The sequence below is a fragment of the Oncorhynchus nerka genome, linkage group LG22 (genome assembly GCF_034236695.1).
Source record: "Oncorhynchus nerka isolate Pitt River linkage group LG22, Oner_Uvic_2.0, whole genome shotgun sequence".
In the NCBI taxonomy this organism is placed as follows: domain Eukaryota; kingdom Metazoa; phylum Chordata; class Actinopteri; order Salmoniformes; family Salmonidae; genus Oncorhynchus; species Oncorhynchus nerka.
Genome location: NC_088417.1, coordinates 19735190 through 19762066, shown reverse-complemented (window position 1 = coordinate 19762066; position 26877 = coordinate 19735190). Strand labels below are relative to the sequence as shown.

The 26877-nt window shown below is 44.2% G+C and overlaps 2 protein-coding genes and 1 long non-coding RNA gene across 6 annotated transcripts; all 3 read left to right on the top strand.

Annotated features, from left to right (window-relative positions):
* The first annotated feature begins 688 nt into the window (after positions 1 to 688).
* Positions 689 to 11571, top strand: LOC115104972 (eukaryotic translation initiation factor 2 subunit 3). The gene is made up of 11 exons (XM_029626432.2): positions 689 to 793; positions 1744 to 1807; positions 2459 to 2586; positions 2743 to 2959; positions 9100 to 9258; positions 9409 to 9543; positions 9641 to 9735; positions 9962 to 10106; positions 10209 to 10378; positions 10583 to 10755; positions 10862 to 11571. Exons 1-11 carry the CDS (start codon positions 725 to 727, stop codon positions 10923 to 10925), a joined length of 1419 nt encoding a protein of 472 aa, XP_029482292.1. The 5' UTR covers positions 689 to 724; the 3' UTR covers positions 10926 to 11571.
* Positions 11572 to 11860: 289 nt separating this feature from the next.
* On the top strand, positions 11861 to 14229 carry LOC135563879 (uncharacterized). Its single transcript, XR_010460620.1, has 2 exons — positions 11861 to 12230; positions 12348 to 14229. It is a non-coding gene; the product is annotated as an uncharacterized LOC135563879 (long non-coding RNA).
* A 110-nt stretch (positions 14230 to 14339) lies between these two features.
* Positions 14340 to 21250, top strand: lrrc31 (leucine rich repeat containing 31). 4 transcript variants are annotated; one of them, XM_029626430.2, is made up of 14 exons: positions 14340 to 14422; positions 14525 to 14803; positions 15041 to 15093; positions 15413 to 15583; positions 15718 to 15873; positions 16007 to 16174; positions 16264 to 16428; positions 16517 to 16606; positions 19341 to 19481; positions 19604 to 19771; positions 19850 to 20014; positions 20125 to 20280; positions 20370 to 20647; positions 20767 to 21250. In XM_029626430.2, exons 3-14 carry the CDS (start codon positions 15081 to 15083, stop codon positions 20884 to 20886), a joined length of 1791 nt encoding a protein of 596 aa, XP_029482290.1. In that variant the 5' UTR covers positions 14340 to 14422; positions 14525 to 14803; positions 15041 to 15080; the 3' UTR covers positions 20887 to 21250. The 4 variants fall into 4 exon arrangements, with proteins under 4 accessions (XP_029482290.1, XP_029482291.1, XP_064863082.1 ...); XM_029626431.2 differs by having other exon boundaries at positions 14350 to 14803; positions 15050 to 15093; XM_065007010.1 differs by having other exon boundaries at positions 14350 to 14803.
* The last annotated feature ends 5627 nt before the right edge of the window (positions 21251 to 26877 follow it).

The window sequence follows — 26877 nt, the reverse complement described above, 5'->3', positions numbered from 1 at the left end:
GGAGCAAAATAAATAAATTAGTAGTGGTGGATCAGAGACTCACCAGCAGCAAGAGCGACCTCATTGATGTATACAGAGAAGAGAGTCGGTCCAAGAATTGAACCCTGTGGCACCCCCATAGAGACTGAATCCAGGTGAAAGCTACGATCCCTTATTGATGGTGGAGGGGCTGTGCTGGTGAAGGATTGACGGGATATGGAGAATGAGATACTATTGAGAAAATGAGAGCGATAATGTATCATTTAACATAGAGCGGACACTTGACAATAAAGATTTATGAAAAAACTACAAATGGACAAATAACGAGTGACGTCATCAATAAAGGACGGACCCAACGCATGTATCTTAAGTTCTTTCTCACTTCTTTTATGATGAGTAAATCAAACAAAAGCAAATCGATGAAACGATATTAATTATATGCAGTTACTTCACAGTAGCTGTCAACAGCACCAGTGAATATTGTGTAAAGAAGGGCTTTGAATTGCTAGTGAATTATAATATTGCATCATCCCTAACGAAAGGACCCTTTTTTGAGTTGTTCACCAAATATATCATACATTTCTATTATACAATTCACGATAACACACGATGAAACATCTAATTTCTGACAACTGTCATGTCTGACTGGTGATATTACAGGAGACACAACTTGCTGAGTAGAATTTGGTGTACTAAATCTTTCAGGCAATCACCGCAACATACTCAAATTCCTTTTACGTTTAAGATGGCGGGTGACGAGTCTGGAATAACGCTGGGTCAGCCTCATCTTTCCAAACAAGATCTAAATGATCTGGTGAGTGTTGATCTTTTCAACATTGATGATATGGATAGTGATGGTTAGATTCTTTAAAAGTCACCGAACAAAATATGAATAATGATGTTGTTGCGGGCTCTGAGAAGGGGACTGTTTTACCGGCACATGCTAACAGTAACTAGCTAGCTAACATTAGCTTGGCTGTCGTAGCAACGTGGGGATTGTCCATATTCAGCCATGCCCAATGAGTAAAGACAGTTTTCTCTTTTATATATATTAACGTTCTAGACCTACAAGTACATTTGTTCCTCCAAGTCAGTCGTGTTTGTGCAGTTGTCACTGAAATTAAAAGTAAACAGCTGTTCAGTGCACATCTTCCCTGAATGGACAGGAAATGTCGCAGCACAACTGAACAACAGCCCATTCCTTTGTGTGAATGACCTATACTCAACACTTTAAAAATATATTATTGAGATACGCTGTAATTTAGTTGTTCAATTAGTCGATATTATTGATGGGGATATTTTACCATGGTATCATCAGCACCTGATGGTCACTTCACTAGGAGCACGTCACGTAAACCTCCAGCCGCTCCACAGGTCCCGTTTAATTATGCAGAATAGATTAGGCTTCCACTGTCTGCTTCACAATGTCATAGCTCACGATACTCACACAATAAATCATCCATTATTTACTTCTCATGGCTAGCTCTCTCATAATGTTATTAGCCCACTAGATTAAATACCATAATTTTATAACGGACTGCTGCTTGCTTAGCGAGTACCACTCCTGATTCCACCAGACTTGAACCCAGGACCTCTGCCTTGCTAGCAGACGTGACCGCTTTCCTGAAGCGTCTTACCAGTCAGCGCCACTTAAAAGTTACAGTTTGGCGGTTCAAGTGGCAAGACAAGGTTGAGGAGTAAGTTTCACATCCCCATGTGCTACACTTTGCATACTTCAATGACCTGTGTGTGTTCTCTCAACAGGATGTGTCCACCCTGACTCCTCTCTCTCAAGAGATCATCAGCAGACAGGCCACCATCAACATTGGTGAGTGAACCAGAACCAATCCCCTACAGTAGTGGTGTCTAACTTGAGACCTGGGGAAATCAGCCATAGATGACACACCCCTCACTTGATCTGATTCTAGCCTGTCTGATTGTATGTTGACATTTGTCTTTGTGGAAATAAGGATTCAGACATATTATTGGCAATGTTATGCTGTGGGGCTGCAGCATAGGGGAACAAAATGTAATTGCTTAAAAATATATATATATACCAAATATTGCACTTGCAATATAAATCAAAACACTTGGGTGAACTGTTGGAATCATAGAAATAGAATGTTCTGGTTTGGAACAATCGGTTGATGCATTTGACCTAAATAGAACAGCATGCAAACATAGGGTGAATCCAACAGCGAGGAGGAGGAACTGCGCAGCTTGAGTAACATGGGTTTGTGTGTGGGAAGCAGCCTTGAGGAGAAAAAACAAAGGAGTAAACTATAAAAACGGACATTACATACTGCTGAGATGCGTTTCAAAATATTGCATGCCACATCTTGCGATATGTGTATTTCACATGTCAGTATTGCGATTTCTGTGAACTTGATCAATAGTGTAGCCCTACGTGTGAGCATTGACCCCTAATACCCTCCACATAGCACCTCCAGTAACACTCTCTGTCCTCCCTGCCCTGTAGGCACCATTGGTCATGTGGCCCACGGGAAGTCGACGGTGGTCAAGGCCATCTCAGGGGTTCACACTGTCCGCTTCAAGAACGAGCTGGAGAGGAACATCACAATCAAGCTAGGTTACGCTAATGCCAAGGTAAGCAACAGTGGCCATTGACCCTAACATAAATAGGATCACACATGAGGAAGGGCTGTGACATGGGCAGAATACATGTGAGAGAATGGAAATGGCATAGTACCAGTAGCACAGGTGATGTTTCCCTACTGACCTGCCCTCCCCTCCCTGCTCTAGGTGTACAAGCTGGACGACCCCAGCTGTCCCAGGCCAGAGTGCTACAGGTCGTGTGGCTCCAGTACTCCTGATGAGTTCCCTACAGACATCCCTGGAACCAAGGGCAACTTCAAACTGGTCAGACATGTGTCCTTTGTGGACTGTCCTGGTCACGACATTCTGATGGCCACTATGTTGAACGGAGCAGCTGTTATGGACGCTGCCCTCCTCCTCATTGGTAAGACTCCACCTCTGATATGTTAATATGAGGTGAATTGTCATTCTCATCCACACACACCTTGTCTATTCATATAATGTCCATGAGGCTAGGAGTATTTATACAACGTTGGGAATTACGTTTAAACAAAGTTGGATCCTTAACGTTAAGAAAAATCCCAAACATAATTTTTTTGACCCCCTACATAATTAAAATCACAGTGCAATTATCACAAAAAATGTAATTTTCTGTGTTATAGGCCTGGAACAGTAGGTTAACTGCCTTTGTTCAGGGGCAGAACGACAGATTTTTACCTTGTCAGCTTTGGGATTCGATCATGCAACCTTTCGGTTACTAGTCCAACACTCTAACAACTAGACTACTAGGCGCACGGTTTTGTCGGCCCCTCTCACTCCCTTGCGCTGGCCTGCCTGCTCTTTCTCTTTGCTAATGAGGAGAGTGTGTGTTCAGTCTCTGGTCTGTTGCCTTGATACCATCCAGGACCTATATACTAGGCGGTGTGTGAGAGGAAGACTCAAAAAATGGTCAAAGACTCCAGTCACCCAAATCATAGACTGTTCTCTCTTGTCCTTGAAATTCTAATCAATAATGAGGAAAGACAAGGTCAATCACCGATCGGGATATTACTTTATTCAAAATGTAAGGCAGCCGGTGAGGCTGGTCGACCCAACACTCTTGATTGTCGTGCCAAGCAGCTAGGGCATAGAAAGAATACAAATATATTTTATAGCAGAGATGCACCCTCTTAGCCTGCATGACAAACATCAGATGTATGGAATGGTTCAAAAGGTGAGACTTGATATATGAGAAAGGAGGATCCCCCCCAGTCAGATAGCATTTGTTGTGAAGACTGTTCTTATTGTATAGAAACCAGAGTTTGATTCCTCTCATCGTTATCCAACACCAAGTCATTCTATGAAATGCATGCTGTAGGTTTTATCACCAACCCGTTAAATCAATTGTCAGTTCCAGATACCGCTATCTTGTAGAGGTCGACCGATTCATCGGAATGGCCGATTAATTAGGGCCGATTTCAGGTTTTCATAACAATCGGAAATCGGTATTTTTGGATGCTGGTTTTGCAGATTTTTTTATTTATTTATTTTTTACAACTTTATTTAACGAGGCAAGAACGACAGATGTTTACCTTGTCAACTCAGGGATTCAATCTTGCAACCTTAAGGTTAACTAGTCCAATGCTCTAACCACCTACCTCACGAGGAGCCTGACTGTTACGGGAATGCAGTAAGAAGCCAAGGTAAGTTGCTAGCTAGCATTAAACTTATCTTATAAAAAACAATCAATCAATCATAATCACTAGTTATAACTACACATGGTTGATGATATTACTAGTTTATCTAGCGTGTCCTGCGTTTCATATAATCGATGCGGTGCTCATTCGTGAAAAAGGATTGTCGTTGCTCCAAAGTGTACCTAACCATAAACATCAATGCCTTTCTTAAAAGCAATACACAGAAGTATATATTTTTAAACCTGTATATTTAGCTAAAAGAAAGGTTAGCAGGCAATATTAACCAGGTGAAATTGTGTCACTTCTCTTGCGTTCATTGCACGCAGAGTCAGGGTATATGCAACAGTTTGGGCCGCCTGGCTCATTGTGAACTAATTTGCCAGAATTTTACGTAATTATGACATAACATTGAAGGTTGTGCAATGTAACAGCAATATTTCGACTTAGGGATGCCACCTGTTAGATAAGATACGGAACGGTTCCGTATTTCACTGAAAGAATAAACGTTTTGTTTTCGAAATGATAGTTTCCGGATTCGACCATATTAATGACCTAAGGCTTGTATTTCTATGTGTTATTATGTTATAATTAAGTCTATGATTTGATGGAGCAGGCTGACTGAGCGATGGTAGGCACCAGCAGGCTCATAAGCATTCATTCAAACAGCACTTTCGTGCGTATTGCCAGCAGCTCTTTGCAATGCTTCAAGCATTGTCCTGTTTATGACTTCAAGCCTATCAACTCCCGAGATTAGGCTGGTGTAACCGATGTGAAATGGCTAGCTAGTTAGCTGGGTGCGCGCTAATAGAGTTTCAAACGTCACTTGCTCTGAAACTTGGGTGTAGTTGTTCCCCTTGCTCTGCATGGGTAACGATGCTTCGAGGGTGGCTGTTGTCGATGTGTTCCTGGTTCGAGCCCAGGTAGTGGCGAGGAGAGGGATGGAAGCTATACTGTTACACTGGAAATACCGAAGTGCCTATAAGAACATCCAATAGTCAAAGGTTAATGAAATACAAATGGTATTTCCCCCATGTTTTTACAAAGTACACATTGACTCTGTACCCGTACTCCCTGTATATAGCCTTTTTAGTGTTATTTTTTACTTTAATTTATTTAGTAAATATTTTCATAACTCTATTTCTTGAACTGCATTGTTGTTTAAGGGCTTGTATGTAAGCATTTCACGGTAAGATCTACACGTGTTGTATTCGGTGCTTGTGGCATAACATTTAGATTTGATTTAGAATATCCTAGTTTATTCATGGAACAGATGTTGCCGGGATACAGAGGTATCTTCTGGCCAGTCTTGTAAGCACAGGGTACTCTTCGTTACTGAGTGGGAGGAGGTGTTTTTTTTCTCATAATATGAAATGACAGTAGGCTACCGGTAGCCTGTATCGATTACCCTTTTCAGATATAATGGAATGTGGTCTGTTAGGGTAGGCTACACTACGGCTTTTTAAATGCAGACACAAAACCTTCTCTGGAGATATGAACGGCGTTTTACTTGTCTGTAAAGTAATGCTGCTTCTGTAGCGGGACTATCGCGATGCGACCAGAACTGTCAATCACATCTTGATCTGCTGCGCGCAGCCTGCCTGCACGCAGACCACGTTCTCTTAAAATAGTGCTTTAAAGTTATTGAAATACTGTGACTTACCAAGACATTTAGTAGAAATAAAGCACATCTAGCTACCCTACCATTAGAAACAACACAGCAGCACATCAATCAGCAATGTTTCTTGTTGTCAGGGAAACAATAGAACATGATATGCCTGAGCAGAATTCTACTGTCTGAAAAGCTAGAGACTCTTCTGATGCGGCACTTTTTTTTAATTGTCTGAAAAGTTATCACGTGTAGCTGCGTTGTATGTCTGTAGCTGCGTTGTATGTCTGTAAAGGGTTGTGGTGGATATAAATTCATTGACCGGCCGTTACGGTCAAACATATATAATAGGATCGTTATTCTACGTTGTGAATTGACGTGGAATTTTATGATTTTTCTTTTCTTATCATTTTAAACGGAAAACCTATAGTGGTCGTTTTTAAACGTTAAACAAAACATTTCAATTGATCATATCCATAATGTTTATACACACCATTATTTATATGTACAATACCAGTCAAAAGTTTGGACACCTACTCATTTCAAGGGTTTTTCTTTGTTTTAATATTTTCTACATTGTAGAATAATAGTGAAGACATCAAAACTATGAAATAACACATGGAATCATGTAGTAACCAAAAAGTGTTAAACAAATCAAAATATATTTGAGATTCTTCACCCTTTGCCTTGATGACAGCTTTGCACTCTTTTGGCATTCTCTCAACTAGTTTCATGAGGTAGTCACCTGGAATGCATTGAATTTCACAGGTGTGCCTTGTTAATTTGTGAAATTTCTTTCCTTAATACGTTTGAGCCAATCAGTTGTGTTGTAACAAGGTAGGGGTGGTATACAGGAGCCCTATTTGGTAAAATATCAAGTCCATATTATGACAAGAACATCTCAAATAAGCAAAGAGAAACCACAGTCCATCATTACTTGGGGGTGGCAGGTAGCCTAGTGGTTAGAGCGTTGGACCACTAACCGGAAGGTTGCTGGATCAAATCCCCGAGTTGACAAGGTAAAAATGTGTTATTCTTCCCCTGAGCACGGCAGTTTACCCACTGTTCTCTGGGCAGCTCCTCGTACCTCTCTCAAAGTTAATGTGGAAGATACATTTCAGTTGAATACATTCAGTTTGACAATATATATATTTTCCCTACTTTAATCTGGAAAATTTCAAGAACTTTTAACATTTCTTCAAATGCAGTCGCAAAGATCATCAAGCGCTAGGATGAACCTGGCTCTCAACCTGGCTCTCAACCTGGCTCTCATGAGGACCGCCACAGGAAAGGAAGACCCAGAGGATAAGTTCATTAAAGTTAACTGCACCTCTGATTGCGGCCCAAATAAATGCTTCACAGAGTTGAAGTAACCGACAATCTCAACATCAACTGTTCAGAGGAGACTGCGTGAATCAGGCCTTCATGGTCGAATTGCTGCAAACAAACCACTACTAAAGGAAACCAATAATAAGAAGAGACTTGCTTGGGCCAAGAAACACGAGCAATGGACATTAGACCAGTGGAAATCTGTCCTTTGGTTCCAACTGCCGTGTCTTTGTGAGACGAAGAGTAGGTGAACAGATGATCTCCACATGTGTGGTTCCCCACTGTGAAGCATGGAGGAGGAGGTATGATGGTTTGGTGGTGCTTTGCTGGTGACACTGTGACTCATTTAGAATTCAAGGCACACTTATCAAGCATGGCTACCACAGCATTCTGCAGTGATACGCCATCCCATCTGGTTTGTGCTTAGTGGGACTATCATTTGTTTTTCTTCAGGACAATGATCCAAAATACACCTCCAGGCTGTGTGAGGGCTATTTGACCAAGGAGATTGATGGAGTGCTGCATCAGATGACCTGGCCTCCACAATCACCGACCTCAACCCAATTGAGATGGTTTGGGAAGAGTTGGTGTGAAGGAAAAGCAGCCAACAAGTGCTCAGCATATGTGGGAACTCCTTCAAGACTGTTGGAAAAACATTCCAGGTGAAGCTGGTTCAGAGAATGCCAAGCCAGTCAAAGCTGTCATCAAGGAAAAGGATAGCTATTTGAAGAATCTCAAATATAATATATATTTTGATTTGTTGTAACACTTTTTTTTGGTTACTGTGTTGTTTCATGGTTTTGATGTCTTCACTATTATTCTACAATGTAGAAAATAGTAAAAATAAGAAAAACCTTTGAAAGAGTAGGTGTTCTAAAACTTTTGACCGGTATGTGTGTTTGTTTTATTCCGGACTCTGACATTGCTGCGATTAACAGATGTTTTTTTTTTTTTTTCACCTTTATTTAACCAGGTAGGCTAGTTGAGAACAAGTTCTCATTTGCAACTGCGACCTGGCCAAGATAAAGCATAGCAGTGTGAACAGACAACACAGAGTTACACATGGAGTAAACAATTAACAAGTCAATAACACAGTAGGACAAAAAAAGGGGGAGTCTATATACATTGTGTGCAAAAGGCATGAGGAGGTAGGCGAATAATTACAATTTTGCAGATTAACACTGGAGTGATAAATGATCAGATGGTCATGTACAAGTAGAGATATTGGTGTGCAAAAGAGCAGAAAAGTAAATAAATAAAAACAGTATGGGGATGAGGTAGGTAAAAATGGCTGGGCTATTTACCGATAGACTATGTACAGCTGCAGCGATCGGTTAGCTGCTCAGATAGCAGATGTTTGAAGTTGGTGAGGGAGATAAAAGTCTCCAACTTCAGCGATTTTTGCAATTCGTTCCAGTCACAGGCAGCAGAGAACTGGAACGAAAGGCGGCCAAATGAGGTGTTGGCTTTAGGGATGATCAGTGAGATACACCTGCTGGAGCTCGTGCTACGGATGGGTGTTGCCGTCGTGACCAGTGAACTGAGATAAGGCGGAGCTTTACCTAGCATGGACTTGTAGATGACCTGGAGCCAGTGGGTCTGGCGACGAATATGTAGCGAGGGCCAGCCGACTAGAGCATACAAGTCGCAGTGGTGGGTAGGGTAAGTTTGGCGGCGTGAGTGAAGGAGGCTTTGTTGCGGAATAGAAAGCCGACTCTAGATTTGATTTTAGATTGGATATGTTTGATATGAGTCTGGAAGGAGAGTTTACAGTCTAGCCAGACACCTAGGTACTTATAGATGTCCACATATTCAAGGTTGGAACCATCCAGGGTGGTGATGCTGGTCAGGCGTGCGGGTGCATATGTTATGTGACCAATAAACATTGATTTGATTTTGATTTGATACATACATACACTGCTTTGTCTAACACCTCTCCTTCCTCTCTCCCAGCGGGTAACGAGTCGTGTCCCCAGCCCCAAACCTCTGAGCACCTGGCTGCCATAGAGATCATGAAGCTCAAACACATCCTAATCCTCCAGAACAAGATTGATCTGGTCAAGGAGAGCCAGGCCAAGGAGCAGTACGAACAGATCCTAGCCTTCGTACAGGGTCAGTGGCTGGAATAGCTCTGTCCTGTAAAGCATTGTGTGTGTGTGTGTTTCTGAATGTGTTTGTTTGCATGAGCGTAGTGAATGTAGATGTTTAACCCCTCTGCCTCTCCTTTTAAAGTGTGTGTAACCTCTCTCCTGTTGTGTGTAGGTACAGTGGCAGAGGGAGCACCTATTATTCCTATCTCAGCCCAGCTGAAGTACAACATAGAGGTGGTGTGTGAATACATTGTCAAGAAGATCCCTGTCCCCATCAGAGACTTCACCTCAGAACCTAGACTGATTGGTAAGAATAGACACGTGATGACTTGTACCAGTTTATCATGTGTTGTGTGTATGTTTTGTGGGTGTGTGTTAATGTGGTTTGAGTTTGTGTGTTTCAGTGATCCGGTCGTTTGATGTCAACAAGCCGGGATGTGAGGTTGACGACCTGAAAGGAGGTGTGGCCGGAGGCAGTATTCTAAAAGGCGTGCTCAAGGTAGGACTCACTTCCTCTTCCCCAAGGCATCATGGGTAAGTGGTCCTATGGCGCAAAGTTCTCATGAAGCTCTCACTCACTTTCATTCCCTGGTCTCTGTCACTCCCTCCTCTCTCTGTTTCTCCTCTCCTGTCTCATTCACCCTGTCTTTCTCTTTCTTGTCTCATCTCCCTCCTATTTCTCTCACTACCTGCCTCCCTCCTTTTATATATTGGTCCCTCTCCAGGTGGGTCAGGAGTTGGAGGTGCGTCCTGGCATCGTGTCTAAGGACCATGAGGGGAAGCTGATGTGTAAACCCATCTTCTCCAAGATCGTCTCACTTTTTGCTGAACACAACGACTTACAGTACGCAGCACCCGGAGGACTCATCGGTATGTACTTGTGTGTTACTGTGACAGTATGGTGGGTCAGGTGTATGTTCTTTCTAATATAGGTTTAAATACTCAGGTATGTGTGTTTTCTGTCCTATCCAGGTGTAGGCACTAAGATTGATCCGACCCTGTGCAGAGCTGACCGTATGGTTGGCCAGGTGCTGGGAGCGGTCGGAGCACTACCTGAGATCTTCACAGAACTGGAAATCTCCTACTTCCTGTTGAGGAGGCTTCTGGGAGTCCGCACTGAAGGAGACAAGAAGGCCGCCAAGGTCAGCACTGTACCCTTGGAACTGTAGCCTGATACTCCTATGCTTGCTGTTGCAATGTTGTGGATGGTAACAGACAAAATATTAAAATTAAATTTAGAGGAGAAAGCGTCTTTAGAGACTTACCCAGTGAGAGTGTGTCAGTAAGTGAGAGGTTTTGTCTACTCCAACTCAGTCTTCTTTCTGTTTCTGTGGTTTTCCCCTCAGGTCCAGAAGCTGTCTAAGAACGAGGTGTTGATGGTGAACATCGGGAGTCTGTCTACGGGCGGCAGAGTGAGTGCAGTGAAGGCTGATCTGGCCAAGATCGTCCTGACCAACCCTGTCTGTACAGAGGTTGGAGAGAAGATCGCTCTCAGCCGTCGTGTGGAGAAACATTGGCGGTAAGAGAGAGGGGAGGGGTTGATTTTACTGGATTTCATATATATATATGTATGTGTGTGTTTACCCTGACTATCGCATCATTGGTTGTCTATTTTCTCTCTGCAGTCTGATTGGCTGGGGCCAGATCAGGAGGGGTGTGACCATCACCCCTACTGTGGACGACGACTGAGCAACCAAACAGGAAGTGTGTCTCCATGGTGACACCCTCTCAACAAGACTACACACCCAACATACTCTTTTTCATACATACACACACCTGTACAGCTGCCGAGAGAGGGATACCTGACCCGGGAGAGGGAAGGAAGGAGGCGGCATCTTAAATATCTATACTGGCTTCCTCACTACGTCTCCTCTCCTACATCTGCACTGATAAATAAAGAACTGTGACCGGTAAAAGCAGGTTCCTCATAGATATCTACTGTTTTCATCTGTCTTGTTTTCAGATCAGTGCAGACGAACGAGGAAGACACCGTAAAGTACTGACATGCAGCCAGGGAGGGTAAAGAAAGGTAGCTGGTCTGGGGTTTTAAGATGACTATCTCCCAAAGCAGGACTGGAAATGATGGAACAGGGGGCAACACTCACAACGCTACAGATAGAAATGTAATGGATAGAGCTGAGATTACATGAGTTCCTATTAATTCCACATGACAGAGAATCCTGTCCTTTTCTATTTTATATATTTCTATCTGGCTGTACAGTAAGCGTTGCTCCATCCTGAATAAGCCCTGGAGTAACAGATGGTTGATAGTGCTGTGTGTTCTGCTGTTAACAGCTTTCAGTGAAATCTAATAAAATACACATTTGGAACAAAAGCCTGTGAGTTTGTTCTTTAATATTCTATAGGGTTTGATTGGATACTTTTTATTATGCAATGATCTATTTACACATGTTTCTGTCCAATTAAAGCAGACAAGTGGCAAGAATACAAAGGGTTTATGAATAATGTATTAACATTTACATTTAAGTCATTTAGCAGACGCTCTTATCCAGAGCGACCTAAAAACATGAGAGAAGTCACATGTAAAGCCTGAGTACAGCTAAAAACACACTCAGTAATGATTTATCTGTAAACTCCACCCCTAACTCACCTGTTGGGATAAAGTTCAGCTCAGTGCTATAACATTCAGCTCGGTCTGAATGTTATAGGATAATGGGAAATGCATGAATACTGCCTTCCAAAAACGATAAAGCAAACCACTTTGTGGTCGTCTATCTGGTGATCCACTGGGGAAATCAGTTCCTGAGCTGCTGCTGAACACTTTGGAGGAGCTGAAGAAAGGAGATTTAAATGGCACCAGAATAATGGTGTGCTGATTACTTCAGTCACATCCCAAAGGCCCAGTTGGAGCATGCTGAGAGAGAACACTGTGGATATCATGATGCAGCCCTATGGACTTGAGAATGCTGGAGATCCTCAGGAAGATAAATCTCAACATTCTTGCCGAGGGACTACAAATTGACAACCCATCAGGTAATTACTCACATTAGGTTTGAAATATCACTTACTGTACATTTTCCCTCACTGTCTGACAAAGTGAAGTCTTGGGGTTCTTATAACCAATATTGAAACGGAAACCTTTTATTTCAGCAATTACAGAGGAGACAGATAAACCTCAATCAGAGGAGAACACTGCTCCTGAACCTCTTCCACCAGAGGAGACAAAGCCTCCAAAACTGTCTCTCCCAGAGGAGGATCTCTCCTGTCCTCTGTGCCATGACATCTCCAGGGATCCTGTCATCCTGCCATGTAGTCACAGCGTTTGCAAGAACAGAGAGGACCTTGTTAGAAAGAGGACCTTGTTCTCCCTGTCTTCAGATCCTGTGATTCTGGACCCCAACACTGTCCATCCAGATCTCACATTGTCTAAGGATCTGATCAGTGTGCGAGAGAGTGAAGAGACACAGAAGCTTCCTGACCACCCAGAGAGATTTGATTACTTTACATGGATCATGGGTTGTGATGGAGTTAACTCAGGGACACATAGCTGGGATGTTGAAGTTGTGCAAAATACAAATTGGTACCTGGGTGTGGTCACAGAGTCTGTGCAGAGGAAAGGAACCATCGAGAGTGACTACTGGCGATTCCGACACTTCGATGGGTTGTGCCGTGGCGGAGATCTTTCTGTCAGTCTGTTATATCTGGAGTATTTCTCCTGTCTTATCCGGTGTCCTGTGTGAATTTAAGTATGCTCTCTCTAATTCTCTCTTTCTCTCTCTCGGAGGACCTGAGCCCTAGGACCATGCCTCAGGACTACCTGGCATGATGACTCCTTGCTGTCCCCAGTCGACCTGGCCGTGCTGCGGCTCCAGTTTCAACTGTTCTGCCTGCGGCTATAGAACCCTGACCTGTTCACCGGACGTGCTACCTGTCCCAGACTTGCTGTTATCAACTCTCAAAAGCAGAAGCGGTAGAGATACTCTCAATGATCGGCTATGAAAAACCAACTGACATTTACTCCTGAGGTGCTGACTTGTTGCACCCTCGACAACTACTGTGATTATTATTATTGTATTTGTATTTATTTTTTTACCCCCAATTTCGTGGTATCCAATTGTTTTTAGTAGTTACTATCTTGTCTCATCGCTACAACTCCCGTACGGGCTCGGGAGAGACGAAGGTCGAGAGTCATGCGTCCTCCGAAACACAACCCAACCAAGCCGCACTGCGATACAGCTAGCACTGCAATGCAGTGCCTTAGACCACTGCGCCACCCGGGAGGCAGTGATTATTATCTGACCCTGCTTGTCATTTATGAACATTTGAACATCTTGGCCATGTTCTGTTATAATCTCCACCTGGCACAGCCAGAAGAGGACTGGCCACCCCACATAGCCTGGTTCCTCTCTAGGTTTCTTCCTAGGTTTTGGCCTTTCTAGGGAGTTATGCCACCATGCTTCTACACCTGCATTGCTTGCTGTTTGGGGTTTTAGGCTGGGTTTCTGTACAGCACTTTGAGATATCAGCTGATGTAAGAAGGGCTATATAAATTTGATTTGATTTAGCTGTAGTCTCCATCCTCTGAGGATCTTACCAATGAAGGCCTCTGTGCAAATCCAGCACAGTTAGTTAGAGATGATACGTAGTTGCGTTTCAGGTCTTCTTTATTGCAGTTGTGTTGCACAAATAATCAGATCTCACAACGCCTGGAAAAGTGTTTGTCGTATGTAAATGAGATAGCAATGCCCCTTGTCACTGTCTCATTTCAGATTCATACCCTTTTATGCAGAGGTCGAGAGTTGAATTATTTGTTCGATTTTTGGGAACCATCTTTTACTGTACTTAGATATTTCCAGTAAAAAATTGCTAAATATTTACATTAAGTCAATATGTAGGCTACTTAAAGTCCACATGTTTCCTTTGAGTAGTCTTATAGCATTATTATCCTTGGGTGATATGTAATATAATGATAATTAAGTTATTATATGAATGTAATCTTCTAATAAATAAAATATTTATTGATCAATCCAAATATTTCAGCGTTATTCAATCATCTCTGTTTGACCTAGATGAAAAAATTGATTTTAGCTCAATCTTTATTATGTTGCAAGCTGTCGTTTTTGTTTACTAAAGGAGTTCCGAAGTCTACTTCCTGGATGGATGGCACACCTGATGGTTGTCACTCGTTACCACAGCCACAAAGTCAAAATTGACTAGGCTATATCGTAAGTAATGAAAACAAAAGTTGCTTTTTGGTCTTAATTTAATGTTACAGTTTGGCATATGGCTACCAGAGTGGGTAGGTTTAAAAATCTGATTTTAATTAGATACATTGTAGAAATATGCGGAGATTTGCTGTGATAAAGAACTGCAGACAGCACCTGAAGAGCACGAGACACCACGCGTCAACACGGAGTGACAATATCCGAAGGAGTCGCAAATGTAGACGGTGATCCAAGGTCAATTTGGCGTTTATTGAGCTGAAGGGGGTTTGGGGACGGCAAGCCGATCCTATATCTGTACAGGACAGCCTCTACTTGGAGCTGAAGTAGCCTACACCTGCGACGGACGCAGTTCGGCGGTCAAGCAATAACACGGATCAAAAAGTATGTATGGTAAACTTTAAATGCCGAAAAATGTAATGTTTTTCGCAATAAAAGAGACGACGCACGCAGCTTGTGTTTCTTTGGGGGAGGTCGATTGCGTTTTTAATAAGATTTCAGTGTTAAATTCGGTAGGCCTATTACTCAAAAGATTGAATACAGAAGTTCTAGGCAGAAATTGTCATGTGAAATGGTATCTGTGTCAACGTGTTTTTGATCTGTGCACCGTCTGATCATAAGCTGTTACAGAGCTCTTTGAGTTGCTGAGCTGCACTGAAGAATGGAATCATCAGGTATGTTGCTTTATGTTTTTGCTCCTATACAGGTCTAGGCTCCCATATTGATCACCTAGCCAACTGATTATGTCCTACTGATGATTAAAATATGACAAATGTTTGGAATGAGATTGGAAAATCTGATTGATCTGTTGTTATGGCCATACGTCAGTCCTTGACTCAATTGATCACTTGACTGAGTAGGTAGGTGTGTTAGAGCTGAGCTGGAACAAAATACTGCACACCCTGTGGCTCTCAAGAACTGGGTTGGGGTAGAGGGTAAGGGTCCATTTGGGATTGAGTAGGCATCTAATCATGTCTGTTTGTGATTGGCCAGATGTCCAGCGGGGGCGGGGACGTTCGCCGTTTGACCTCATCATGAACCAGATCCGCAGGAAACGCACGACCTCAGACAGGAAGTCAACGTCTGGCCGCTTCCTGTCCCGCCAAGCCGAGAGTGGAGGGCTTCCTGAGGACAGAGAGGCGGAGGAGGAGAGGGACGGCGCAGGTGAGAGGACTGTGAGAACCTCAATAAGCAGCAAAAGTATTTAGTGCCCATAGTCAGTACCATTTTACTGGAATTGTAGTGTGTCTCAGGATAACTTAACGTGTGATATGTTTGGTGTTTGTGTTGTGTCCCAGGTGTCGTTCCTGGCCCAACTGACCCAGCAGAGAGTGTGTGTGACATGGGCTGGGGTCGTGTGTGTGTGTTTGTCAAGAGGCTGGGGAAGAGAGCAGACAGCAGGACTTTGAGTCTGGCTCACTGTGACCTCACTGCTACTGATGTACTGGAACTGGGTTAGTACACACATACATTTAAATACTTTATTTGGATCCACAAATCAAATGTACATTTCAAGACATACACGCACATACTCGTCATATTATGTTGGTGTCATCTTTTTGTGCCCACCCTGTCTCTCTCTCTCAGCTACCTTGCTCCCCTCTCTGTCTCTATTGGAGGAGATGGACCTCTCATGGAACGAGCTGATTGGAGGATGTCTGAGATCATTGACCTCTCACCTCCAGAACGTGGGTGGACTCAGAACCCTCAGGCTCTCGTGCTGTAGGCTGACTGCTGATGACATCACTGCTCTGGGTGGGGCTTAAAAAGAGACTCTAACCTAAACACTTACTGTTTCTTTACATTAGTGGCAATTTTGCAGACTGCCTGTGTGTGTTGTGTAGGTGAGGCATTGAAGTGTGTTCCGGTTTTGGAGGTTCTGGACCTGTCCTGGAATGCTGGTATTGGTGGCTCAGCTTTGCAAGGCATTGTGGGTAAACTCCACCCAACCCTTAGAGAGCTCTACTTGGTGGCCTGCCAGCTCACTGAAACTGACGCTACTATACTGGGTACGTATGCATGCACAGACACACACACAAACACAAAGTTGTACGAGATTAAATGAAAGGTCTCTCTCCCCTCTCTCTCTCATCCCAGGTGGTATAGTGAGTGTTCTCCCCAGACTGTGTGTGTTGGATGCGTCTTGCAACCCTCTCCTGGCCCACACACAGACCGACGCAGAGGACGGTGCTCAACTCTTTATTATAAAAAAAACAGTAAAAGGGTGCTAGAAGCCAACAATCCTAAATTGAAAAGGGGGCCAGCCCTTACTCATTTGTTGCAGTTTATATACAGTGGGGCAAAAAAGTATTTAGTCAGCCACCAATAGCCACCAAGTTCTCCCACTTAAAAAGATGAGAGGGGCCTGTAATTTTCATCATAGGTACACTTCAACTATGACAGACAAAATGAGAAAAAATCCAGAAAATCACATTGTAGGATTTTTAATGAATTTATTTGCAAATTATGGTGGAAAATAAGTATTTGGTCACCTACAAACAAGCAAGATTTCTGACTCTCACAGACCTGTATCTTCTTCTTTGAGGTTCCTCTGTCTTCCACTTGTTACCTGTATTAATGGCACCTGTTTGAACTTGTTATCAGTATAAAAGACACCTGTCCACAACCTCAAACAGTCACACTCCAAACTCCACTATGGCCAAGACCAAAGAGCTGTCAAAGGACACCAGAAACAAAATTGTAGACCTGCACCAGGCTGGGAAGACTGAATCTGCAATAGGTAAGCAGCTTGGTTTGAAGAAATCAACTGTGGGAGCAATTCTTATGAAATGGAAGACATACAAGACCACTGATAATCTCCCTCGATCTGGGGCTCCACACAAGATCTCATCCCGTGGGGTCAAAATGATCACAAGAACGGTGAGCAAAAATCCTAGAACCACACGGGGGGACCTAGTGAATGACCTGCAGAGAGCTGGGACCAAAGTAACAAAGCCTGCCATCAGTAACACACTACGCCGCCAGGGACTCAAATCCTGGAGTGCCAGACGTGTCCCCCTGCTTAAGCCAGTACATGTCCAGGCCCGTCTGAAGTTTGCTAGAGAGCATTTGGATGATCCAGAAGAAGATTGGGAGAATGTCATATGGTCAGATGAAACCAAAATATAACTTTTTGGTAAAACCTCAACTCGTCGTGTTTAGAGGACAAAGAATGCTGAGTTGCATCCAAAGAACACCATACCTACTGTGAAGCATGGGGGTGGAAACATCATGCTTTGGGGCTGTTTTTCTGCAAAGGGACCAGGACAACTGATCCGTGTAAAGGAAAGAATGAATGGGGCCATGTATCGTGAGATTTTGAGTGAAAACCTCCTTCCATCAGCAAGGGCATTGAAGATGAAACGTGGCTGGGTCTTTCAGCATGACAATGATCCCAAACACACCGCCCGGGCAACGAAGGAGTGGCTTCGTAAGAAGCATTTCAAGGTCCTGGAGTGGCCTAGCCAGTCTCCAGATCTCAACCCCATAGAACATCTTTGGAGGGAGTTGAAAGTCCATGTTGCCCAGCAACAGCCCCAAAACATCACTGCTCTAGAGGAGATCTGCATGGAGGAATGGGCCAAAATACCAGCAACAGTGTGTGAAAACCTTGTGAAGACTTACAGAAAACTTTTGACCTCTGTCATTGCCAACAAAGGGTATATAATTTTTGTTATTGACCAAATACTTATTTTACACCATAATTTGCAAATAAATTCATTAAAAATCCTACAATGTGATTTTCTGGAGAAAACCAATTCTAATTTTGTCTGTCATAGTTGAAGTGTACCTATGATGAAAATTACAGGCCTCTCTCATCTTTTTAAGTGGGAGAACTTGGTGGCTGACTAAGTACTTTTTTGCCCCACTGTGTGTATGTATGTATGTATGTATATATATATCACAAAAGTGAGTACACCCCTCACATTTTTGTAAATATTTGAGTATATCTTTTGAGGGGACAGGAAATTTGCACTGTTATACAAGCTGTACACTCACTACTTTACATTGTAGCAAAGTGTAATTTCTTCAGTGTTGTCACATGAAAAGATATACTCAAATATTTACAAAAATGTGAGGGGTGTACTCACTTTTGTGATAATTTATATATATATATATATATATACAGTATATTATAATTGTATTTTTTATTATAAAAACATTTTTACCTTTTATTTAACTAGGCAAGTCAGTTAAGATAAAATTCGTATTTACAATGACGGCCTACCAAAAGGAAATATGCCTCCTGCGGGGACGGGGGCTGGGATTAAAAATGCATTAAATTAAAATATAGGACGACACACACACATCACGACAAGAAAGACAAAACTACATAAAGAGAGACATAAGATAACAACAGCATGGCAGCAACACAACATGACAACAACATGGCAGCAGCACAACATGGTAGCTGCACAAAACAGGGTACAGACAACAAAATATTGGGCACAGACAACAGCACAAAGGGCAAGAAGGTAGAGACAACAATACATCACACAAAGCAGCCACAACTGTCAGTAAGAGTGTCCATGATTGAGTCTTTGAATGAAGAGATTGAGATAAAACTGTCCAGTTTGAGTGTTTGTTGCAGCTCGTTCCAGTCGCTAGCTGCAGCGAACTGAAAAGACGAGTGACCCATGGATGTGTGTGCTTTGGGTACCTTTAACAGAATGTGACTGGCAGAACGGGTGTTGTATGTGGGGGATGAGGGCTGCAGTAGATATCTCAGATAGGGGGGAGTGAGGCCTAAGAGAGTTTTATAAATAAGCATCAACCAGTGGGTCTTGCGACGGGTATACAGAGATGACCAGTTTACAGAGGAGTATAGAGTGCAGTGATGTGTCCTATTAGGCACATTGGTGGCAGTTGATCTAGTTGCAGATGATATTTAGATTTTCTTGATGTTGTTTTTCTTTCACAGGCAGCATGTCCAAAACAGAGCCAGGGAAAGGCAGCGTGTGGGGTTTGGGGGGGTTAGTTCCTTCCCTAAGCCACACCCCCTCCCTTACAACCCTACGACTACACGACTGTGGCCTGACCACACAATCCCTCGGCCTGTTGGGTAAGATGCCAGTCAAACACATAAGGGAGAGAAAATGGCCATTCGATTAGTGTTTGTCTAGGGGCTAATTCATCTATCAGTCCTCATAGATCTGTTAATTTGATCAACCCCTCTTTCTACAGGTGGTTCGTTCCACTGCCTCCGCTCCCTGTGTCAATTGGACCTGTCCTGTAATAAGGGTGTGGCCGGGGGGCTGTCCCTCCTCTCCCCTCACCTGGCTCTCCTCTCACATCTGGGCGGCCTGGACCTGCACCTCTGCTGCCTCACACACACAGACCTACAGGCCCTCAGTGAGTGTGTGTGAGAGAGAGAAGTGGTATGTCTTGAGTTGATGCGTACCTTTGAATGTGAGTGTGTGTTGTCTCCAGTCCAGGCACTGCCCTCGCTCACTGAGCTGACGGAACTGGACCTGTCATCCAATAAGGAGGTTGGGGGTGTGGTCAGTGATATTGTCTCCGCCCTCCCGCTGTCACAGATTAAACTCCTCCCACTCAACGGCTGCAGTCTGAACCAGGAATCACTCAGCGCACTCGGTACTCCACTATTACTGGCTGCTTCTTATTCTAGTCTAGTGTACTTCAAGATGAGGCTTCTGTTTGACTGCTTGAATCCAAATAAAATATTCTGTATGTGTGTGTTCCAGCTCTAGCTATGCCGTACCTGCAGTGTATAGATGTGTCCTGGAGTAAGATGGTGGGCGGGCGTCTGGCACTGCTACTGGAAGCTCTGCAGCCGTCAGCCACCCAGGAGCTCCGCCTTAGCAGCTGTGACCTCACCACTGACGACCTGCTTCATCTGGGTACACACATGCATACACACTATCACGCACTCTATACACCTACTGACACAAATACAGGTGAGTCTAATAATCTTTCCTTTTGCCCCTAGCTGTGGTATGTAAGCGTGGCGTTCTGTCCTCTCTGCGTGTGTTGGACCTGTCCTATAACGGAGGGGTGGGGGAGGAGGGGTGGTGTGGGTTGCTAGGAGAGGGGGGGCTGGGCTCACTGGAGGAGCTGGACCTTAGTCTGCGACCCCTGACCTCTAAACCCTCACTCCTGACATCCAACCCCTCACCCCTGACCTGGCTGCCAACCCTGCTCTCTGCTTTTCCTCATCTGCCTGCGCTGACACGTCTCTCTCTTCAGCGATGGACTCTCACAGCCCAGGTACACACACACACACGCACTGACTTGGTACTGACTTTTCATCTATACGGCATAAAATCAGGCCAATTGTAATGGCTGGAACTATCAGATGTATGTTATTACATCCTTCTCTCCTCCAGGAGCGGGAGCAGGTAAACCACGCCCTCAGGAAGAGGAAAGTACTATTAGAGTTGGACCCCGTCCCGTTTGCTTCGTCTGCCAATCAGGAGGGGCTAGAGGAGGAACGCAATGAGGAGTAGAGCTAGAAAGAGGGAAGGGAATTGGAGGGGCTTTTGTTTGTTTGATTTCATGTAAATGTATCTAATGTTTATTACTTCTAACATATGGGTCAAACACATTAACTATGTTGTCTTTTAGATCAAGCACCCAAAATAATCTTGTGATGTTAAGCACCATGCACATACACCATACTGTTTGCACATTGTTTTCCCGCTGATAATGACTTTGATGAAAGTAAGAAGTTTACATCAGTAAAACTACTAACACTGTGAGTCTACTGATCTGAGCTGTTTGGCCAACTCTGTTCATTTGACTTTTAGCTTCACTCTGACATGCTGATTGTTTCAATAAATTATGCACCGGGTACATGAATAACACGTTTGACATCTTGGAGAGTGTGTAATAATTGTGCAGGCGGAAAGTAGAGTGTGTCATATTGTGTTTAATGGGTTTCACATTCTCCTCTCATCTCCGGTAGAAACAGAACCCGAATCATTTATTCTTCTTGCTGGCGGGTGCTTTCTTCTCTTTCACTGCAAGTTCCTCTCTTCCATCACTCTTCTTCTGTCGTTCTCCAGTTCTCGGAACATTCCGAAGCCCCTCTGGACCATCAGCCCCTGCCAACATGCCTGGATCTGTTCGCAGAAACACTATGTGTGTGACCAACTGGGTTCAAAAACCCAGATCTCCTGTGTGCCACAAGACTGTGTTCACCCTTCAGTTATTTACATGCACCTGTACGTGTGTTTGTATGTTAGTAGTATCTGTATGGCCTTGCGGAGCTTGTCTCCAGTCTCCTTTAGGTAGAGTTGTATAGCCCTGAGGCATAACTTCTACCAGAGGGTTGTAATTCAGCTGTAGAACCACCAGGTGTCACAGGAGAGGCATATATTTGGGCAGAGCTGATATCCTGCTATCCTGTGAATACAACTCTTTTAAAGCTGGGGGGAAAGAAGAGGAAAGAGGTAGGTGTGTGGTTACCAGGCGGCGGACAGAGTGGTCAGTCCCCTCCTGTACTCCCTGTTCACTCATGACTGCACGGCTCCAACACCACTATTAAGTTTGCAGATGACACAACAGCAGTAGGCCTGATCAACTACCAGATAGCCTATAGGGAGGAGGTCAGAGACCTGGCCGTGTGGTGCCAGGACAATAACCTCTCCCTCAACGTGATATAGACAACGGAGATTATTGTGGACTACAGGAAAAATAGGACAGAGTATGCCCCGCCCCCATTCTCATCGACGGGGCTGTAGTGGAGCAGGTTGAGAGCTTCAAGTTCCTTGGTGTCCACATCAACAACTAACTAATGGTCCAAGCACACCATGACAGTCGTGAAGAGGGCACGACAAAACCTATTCCCCCTCAGGAGACTACAAAGATTTGACATGGGTCCTCAGATCCTCAAAAGCTTCTACAGCTGCACCATCGAGAGCATCCTGACCGGTTGCATCACTGCCTGGTAATGCAACTGCAAGCCGGGAGGCCCGTGGGGCGACGCACACTTGGCCTAGCGTCGTCCGGGTTAGGGAGGGCTTGGTCGGTAGGGATGTCCTTGTCTCATCGCGCACCAGCGACTCCTGTGGCGGGCCGGGCGCAGTGAGCGCTAGCCAAGGTTGCCAGGTACACGGTGTTTCCTCCGGCACATTGGTGCGGCTGGCTTCCCGGGTTGGATGTGCGCTGTGTTAAGAAGCAGTACGGCTGGTTGGGTTGTGTATCGGAGGACGCATGACTTTCAACCTTCGTCTCTCCCGAGCCCGTACGGGAGTTGTAGCGATGAGACAAGATAGTAGCTACTACAACAATTGGATACCACGAAATTGGGAGAGAAAAAGGGGTTAAAATAAAAAACAGCTTCTACCCCCAAGCCATAAGACTCCTGAATATCTAGTCAAATGGCTACCCTGACTATTTGCATTGTTCTCTCCCCCTCTTTACACCACTGCTACTCTCTGTTATGTATGCATAGTCACTTTAATAACTCTACCTACATGTACATACTACCACAACTAACAGGTGCCCCTGCACATTGACTCTGTATCGGTACCCCCCTGTATATGGACTCACTATTGTTATTTTACTGCTGCTCTTTAATTACTTGTTACTTTTATCTCTTATTCTTTTCCATATTTTTTTGAAACTGCATTGTTGGTTAGGGGCTCGTAAGTAAGCATTTCACAAATACACCTGTTGTATTTGTCTGATTCTGCTCCAGCCATTACCATGAGCCCATCCTCCCCAATTAAGGTGCCACCAACCTCTGTGCTCCATATTCCCTAATATAGTGCACAACTTTTGGCCAGAGCTCTATGTGGCAGCATATGAATCTTTGGCCAAAAGTTCTGCATTATATTAGGGAATAGGGAGCCATATAGTAGTGAATATGGTTTCATTTCAGTTTTGCTGAAGGTTGATGACATCACTCTCCAAATGTGTAAAAATCGTCTATCCTCGGTTGCAACACTCACTACCGAGTTCCAAACTGCCTCTGTAAGCAACGTCAGCACGAGCTGTTTGTTGGGTTCTTCATGATATGGGTTTCCATGGGCGAGCAGCCGCACACAAGCCTAAGACCACCATGCTCAATGCCAAGCGTTGGCTGGAGTGGTATAAAACTTGCCGCCATTGGACTCTGGAGGAGTGGAAACGCGTTCTCTGGAGTGATGAATCACGCTTCACCATCTGGCAGTCCGATGGATGAATCTGGGTTTGGTGGATGCCAGGAGAAGGCTACCTGCCCCAATGCATAGTGCCACCTGTACAGTTTGGTGGATGCCAGGAGAACTCTACCTGCCCCAATGCATAGTGCCAACTGTACAGTTTGGTGGATGCCAGGAGAACTCTACCTGCCCCAATGCATAGTGCCAACTGTACAGTTTGGCGGATGCCAGGAGAACTCTACCTGGCCCAATGCATAGTGCCAACTGTACAGTTTGGCGGATGCCAGGAGAACTCTACCTGGCCCAATGCATAGTGCCAACTGTACAGTTTGGTGGAGGAGAAATAATGGTTTGGGCCCCTTAGTTCCAATGAAGGGAAATCTTAATGCTACAGCATATAATGACATTCTACACGATTCTGTGCTTCCAACTTTGTGGTATCAGTTTGGGGAAAACCCTTTCCTGTTTCAGCACGACAATGCCCCGTGCACAAAGCAAGGTCCATTTAGAAATGGTTTGTCGATATCGGTGTGGAAGAACTTGACTGGCCTTCACAGAGCCCTGACTTCAAATCAAAAACCTTTGGGATGAATTGAAACAGTCAGTGCCCGACCTCACTAATGCTCTTGTGGCTGAATGGAAGCAAGTCCCCGCAGCAATGTTCCAGCATCTAGTGGAAAGCCTTCCCAATAGAGTGGAGGCTGTTGTAGCAGCAAAGGGGGGACCAATTTCATATTAATGCCTAGGATTTTGGAATGAGATGTTCGAGCAGGTGTCCACATACTTGTGTGTGTATTGTATCTGACCTGCAGACATAGTAGAGCTCCCTGTGTCTCTGGTACATTCTCCAGCTGGTTCTGGGTAACATACAGCTCCCTCAGCAGTCCCAGGCTGATGACCTCAGCAGGCAGGGTAGTCAGGCTGTTCTTTGATAGGCCCAACAGCTCCAGGTTGTAGAGGTTCTGACAGAGGCCATTAGATAGCCTCTCCAGCTCATTACCAAGGAACTGCAGCACGTTCTGCAGATGATCTCTTCCAGTCTTCCATACCAGGCTGAGGTCCAGTGGGTTGCAGCTGAGGTCTAGAGAGCGTAGTTGCGGCAAGCATCCCGGCTCTTGGTACACGGTGCCCAGCCGGTTGTAGGTAGAGAACCCACAGGCAGGTAAGGCAGGAGATGCCAGGTGGGATGTGTTGGAGCTGGTCCCTGTCCAGGTGGACTGGGTGGAGCACCGGGGAGGGGAATGCCGTAAGGCCCCATCCAGAACAGTCCCAGAACAGGATTTTAGCTTGCCTGTCCCTAGGCGTTTACAACCCAGTAGGCTCACACTCCAACCGCCCGTCTCGCACCACCTGCTCTACGATTTCATAGAAGTGGATAGAGAGCATGATGCTACCTTTCATGATACCACAGAGGGGAGTTGGCACTATCTATGTTAGCACCAGAGTTACAATTGCTAGAACTCAATCCAATACAGGTCAACGTTACGTGGTGGCTGAACAGGCTTTGAGGTACAACAAGGAACATTCAATGGATGTCTCCTTGGGAACGTTCAGGATTCATTGTGTGCTTTGTTAACAACCAACTAACATATGAAAGTTAATGATTGCCATAGTAATTACCAGAGCCATAGCATTGTTCTATAGCGCAATTGAAAAGTATTCAGACTCCTTTTCCTTTTTCCACATTTTGTTACTTTTCAGCCTTATTCTAAAATGGATTAAATAAAACATTTTCTTCAATACTCCACACACAATAATCCATAATGACAAAGCAAAAACATGTTTTTAGCCATTTTTATAAATGTATTAAAAATTAAAAACAGTATTCAGACCCTTTGCTATGAGACTCGAAATTGAGCTCAGGTGGATCCTGTTTCCAATGATCATCCTTGAGATGTTTCTGCAACTTGATTGGAGTCCACCTGTGGAAAATTCAATTGATAGGACATGATTTGGAAAGGCACATACCTGTCAATATAAGGTCCCACAGTTGATAGTGCATGTCAGAGCAAAAGCCAAACCATGAGGTCGAAGGAATTGTCCATAGAGCTCAGAGACAGGATTGTGTCGAGGCACAGATCTGGGGAAGGGTATCAAAACATTTCTGCAGCATTGAAGGTCCCCAAAAACACAGTGGCCTCCATCGTTCTTAAATGGATGAAGTTTGGAAACACCAAGACTCTTCATTGAGCTGGCCGCCTGACCAAACTGAGCAATCGGGGGAGAAGGGCCATGGTCAGGGAGGTGAGCAAGAATCCGATGGTCACTCTGACAGAGCTCCAGAGTTCCTCTGTGGAGATGGGAGAACCTTCTAGAAGGACAACCATCTCTGCAGCACTCCACCAATCAGGCCTTTATGGTAGAGTGGTGAGACGGAAGCCACTCAGTAAAAGGCACATGACAGCTGCTAGGAGTTTGCCAAAAGGCACCCAAAGGACTCTCAGACCATGAGAAACAAGATTCTTTGGTCTGATGAAACCAAGATTGAAGTCTTTGGCCTAAATGCCAAGCGTCATGTCTGGAGGAAACCTGGCACCATATCTACGGTGAAGCATGGTGGTGGCAACATCATGCTGTGGGGATGTTGTTTAGCGGCAGGGACTGGGATACTAGTCAGGATCGAGGGAAAGATGATCAGAGCAAAGTACAGAGAGAATCTTGAAGAAAACCTGCTCCAGAGCACTCAGGAACTCAGACTGGGGCGAAGGTTCACCGTCCAGCAGGACAACAACCCTAAGCACACAGCCAAGACAACGCAGGAGTGGCTTTGGGACAAGTCTCTGAATGTCCTTGAGTGGCCCAGCCAGAGCCCGGACTTGATTGAACATCTCTGGAGAGACCTGAAAATAGCTATTCGTTGCCAAAGGTGCTCCAACAAAGTAATGAGTAAAGGGTGAATACTTATGTAAATGTAATTTTTCTGTTTTTTTTTTTTTAACTGTTTTTGCTTTGCCATGATGGGCTATTATGTGTAGATCGATGGGAAAATGTTTTTTAATCCATTTTATAATAAGGCTGTAACGTAACAAAATGTGAAAAAGTCAAGGGGTCAGAATACTTTCCAAATGCACTGTAGATGGAGAACATTGAGCAACCTAAACTTTTCTTAGTGTTCTATGCAAAAATGGTCATTACCATGGCAACTATATCACATCAACATGTTGGCCATATTTGGTGTACAAGCCATATTGTAAATGTATGAAAAGGATCATTTATTTTTTATTTTATTTAACCTTTATAAAACAAGAAAATATATTTTTGAGGTTACAAAACCTCTTTTGGAAGTAGGGTCTGACAAGCAGTCAGCGTAAACATACACGAGCATGATACAAATAGGACATGAACAGAGAA

Bases quoted from the DNA above. Each gene is read 5' to 3' on its own strand.
- LOC115104972 (XM_029626432.2), top strand. From the start codon at position 725: ATGGCGGGTGACGAGTCTGGAATAACGCTGGGTCAGCCTCATCTTTCC. The intron at 1,808-2,458 runs GTGAGTGAACCA...CCTGCCCTGTAG, and splicing joins ACAGGCCACCATCAACATTG to GCACCATTGGTCATGTGGCC. The intron at 10,107-10,208 runs GTATGTACTTGT...TGTCCTATCCAG, and splicing joins AGCACCCGGAGGACTCATCG to GTGTAGGCACTAAGATTGAT.
- lrrc31 (XM_029626430.2), top strand. The intron at 15,874-16,006 runs GTTAGTACACAC...TCTCTCTCTCAG, and splicing joins TACTGATGTACTGGAACTGG to CTACCTTGCTCCCCTCTCTG. The intron at 16,607-19,340 runs GTGCTCAACTCT...TTTCTTTCACAG, and splicing joins ACAGACCGACGCAGAGGACG to GCAGCATGTCCAAAACAGAG.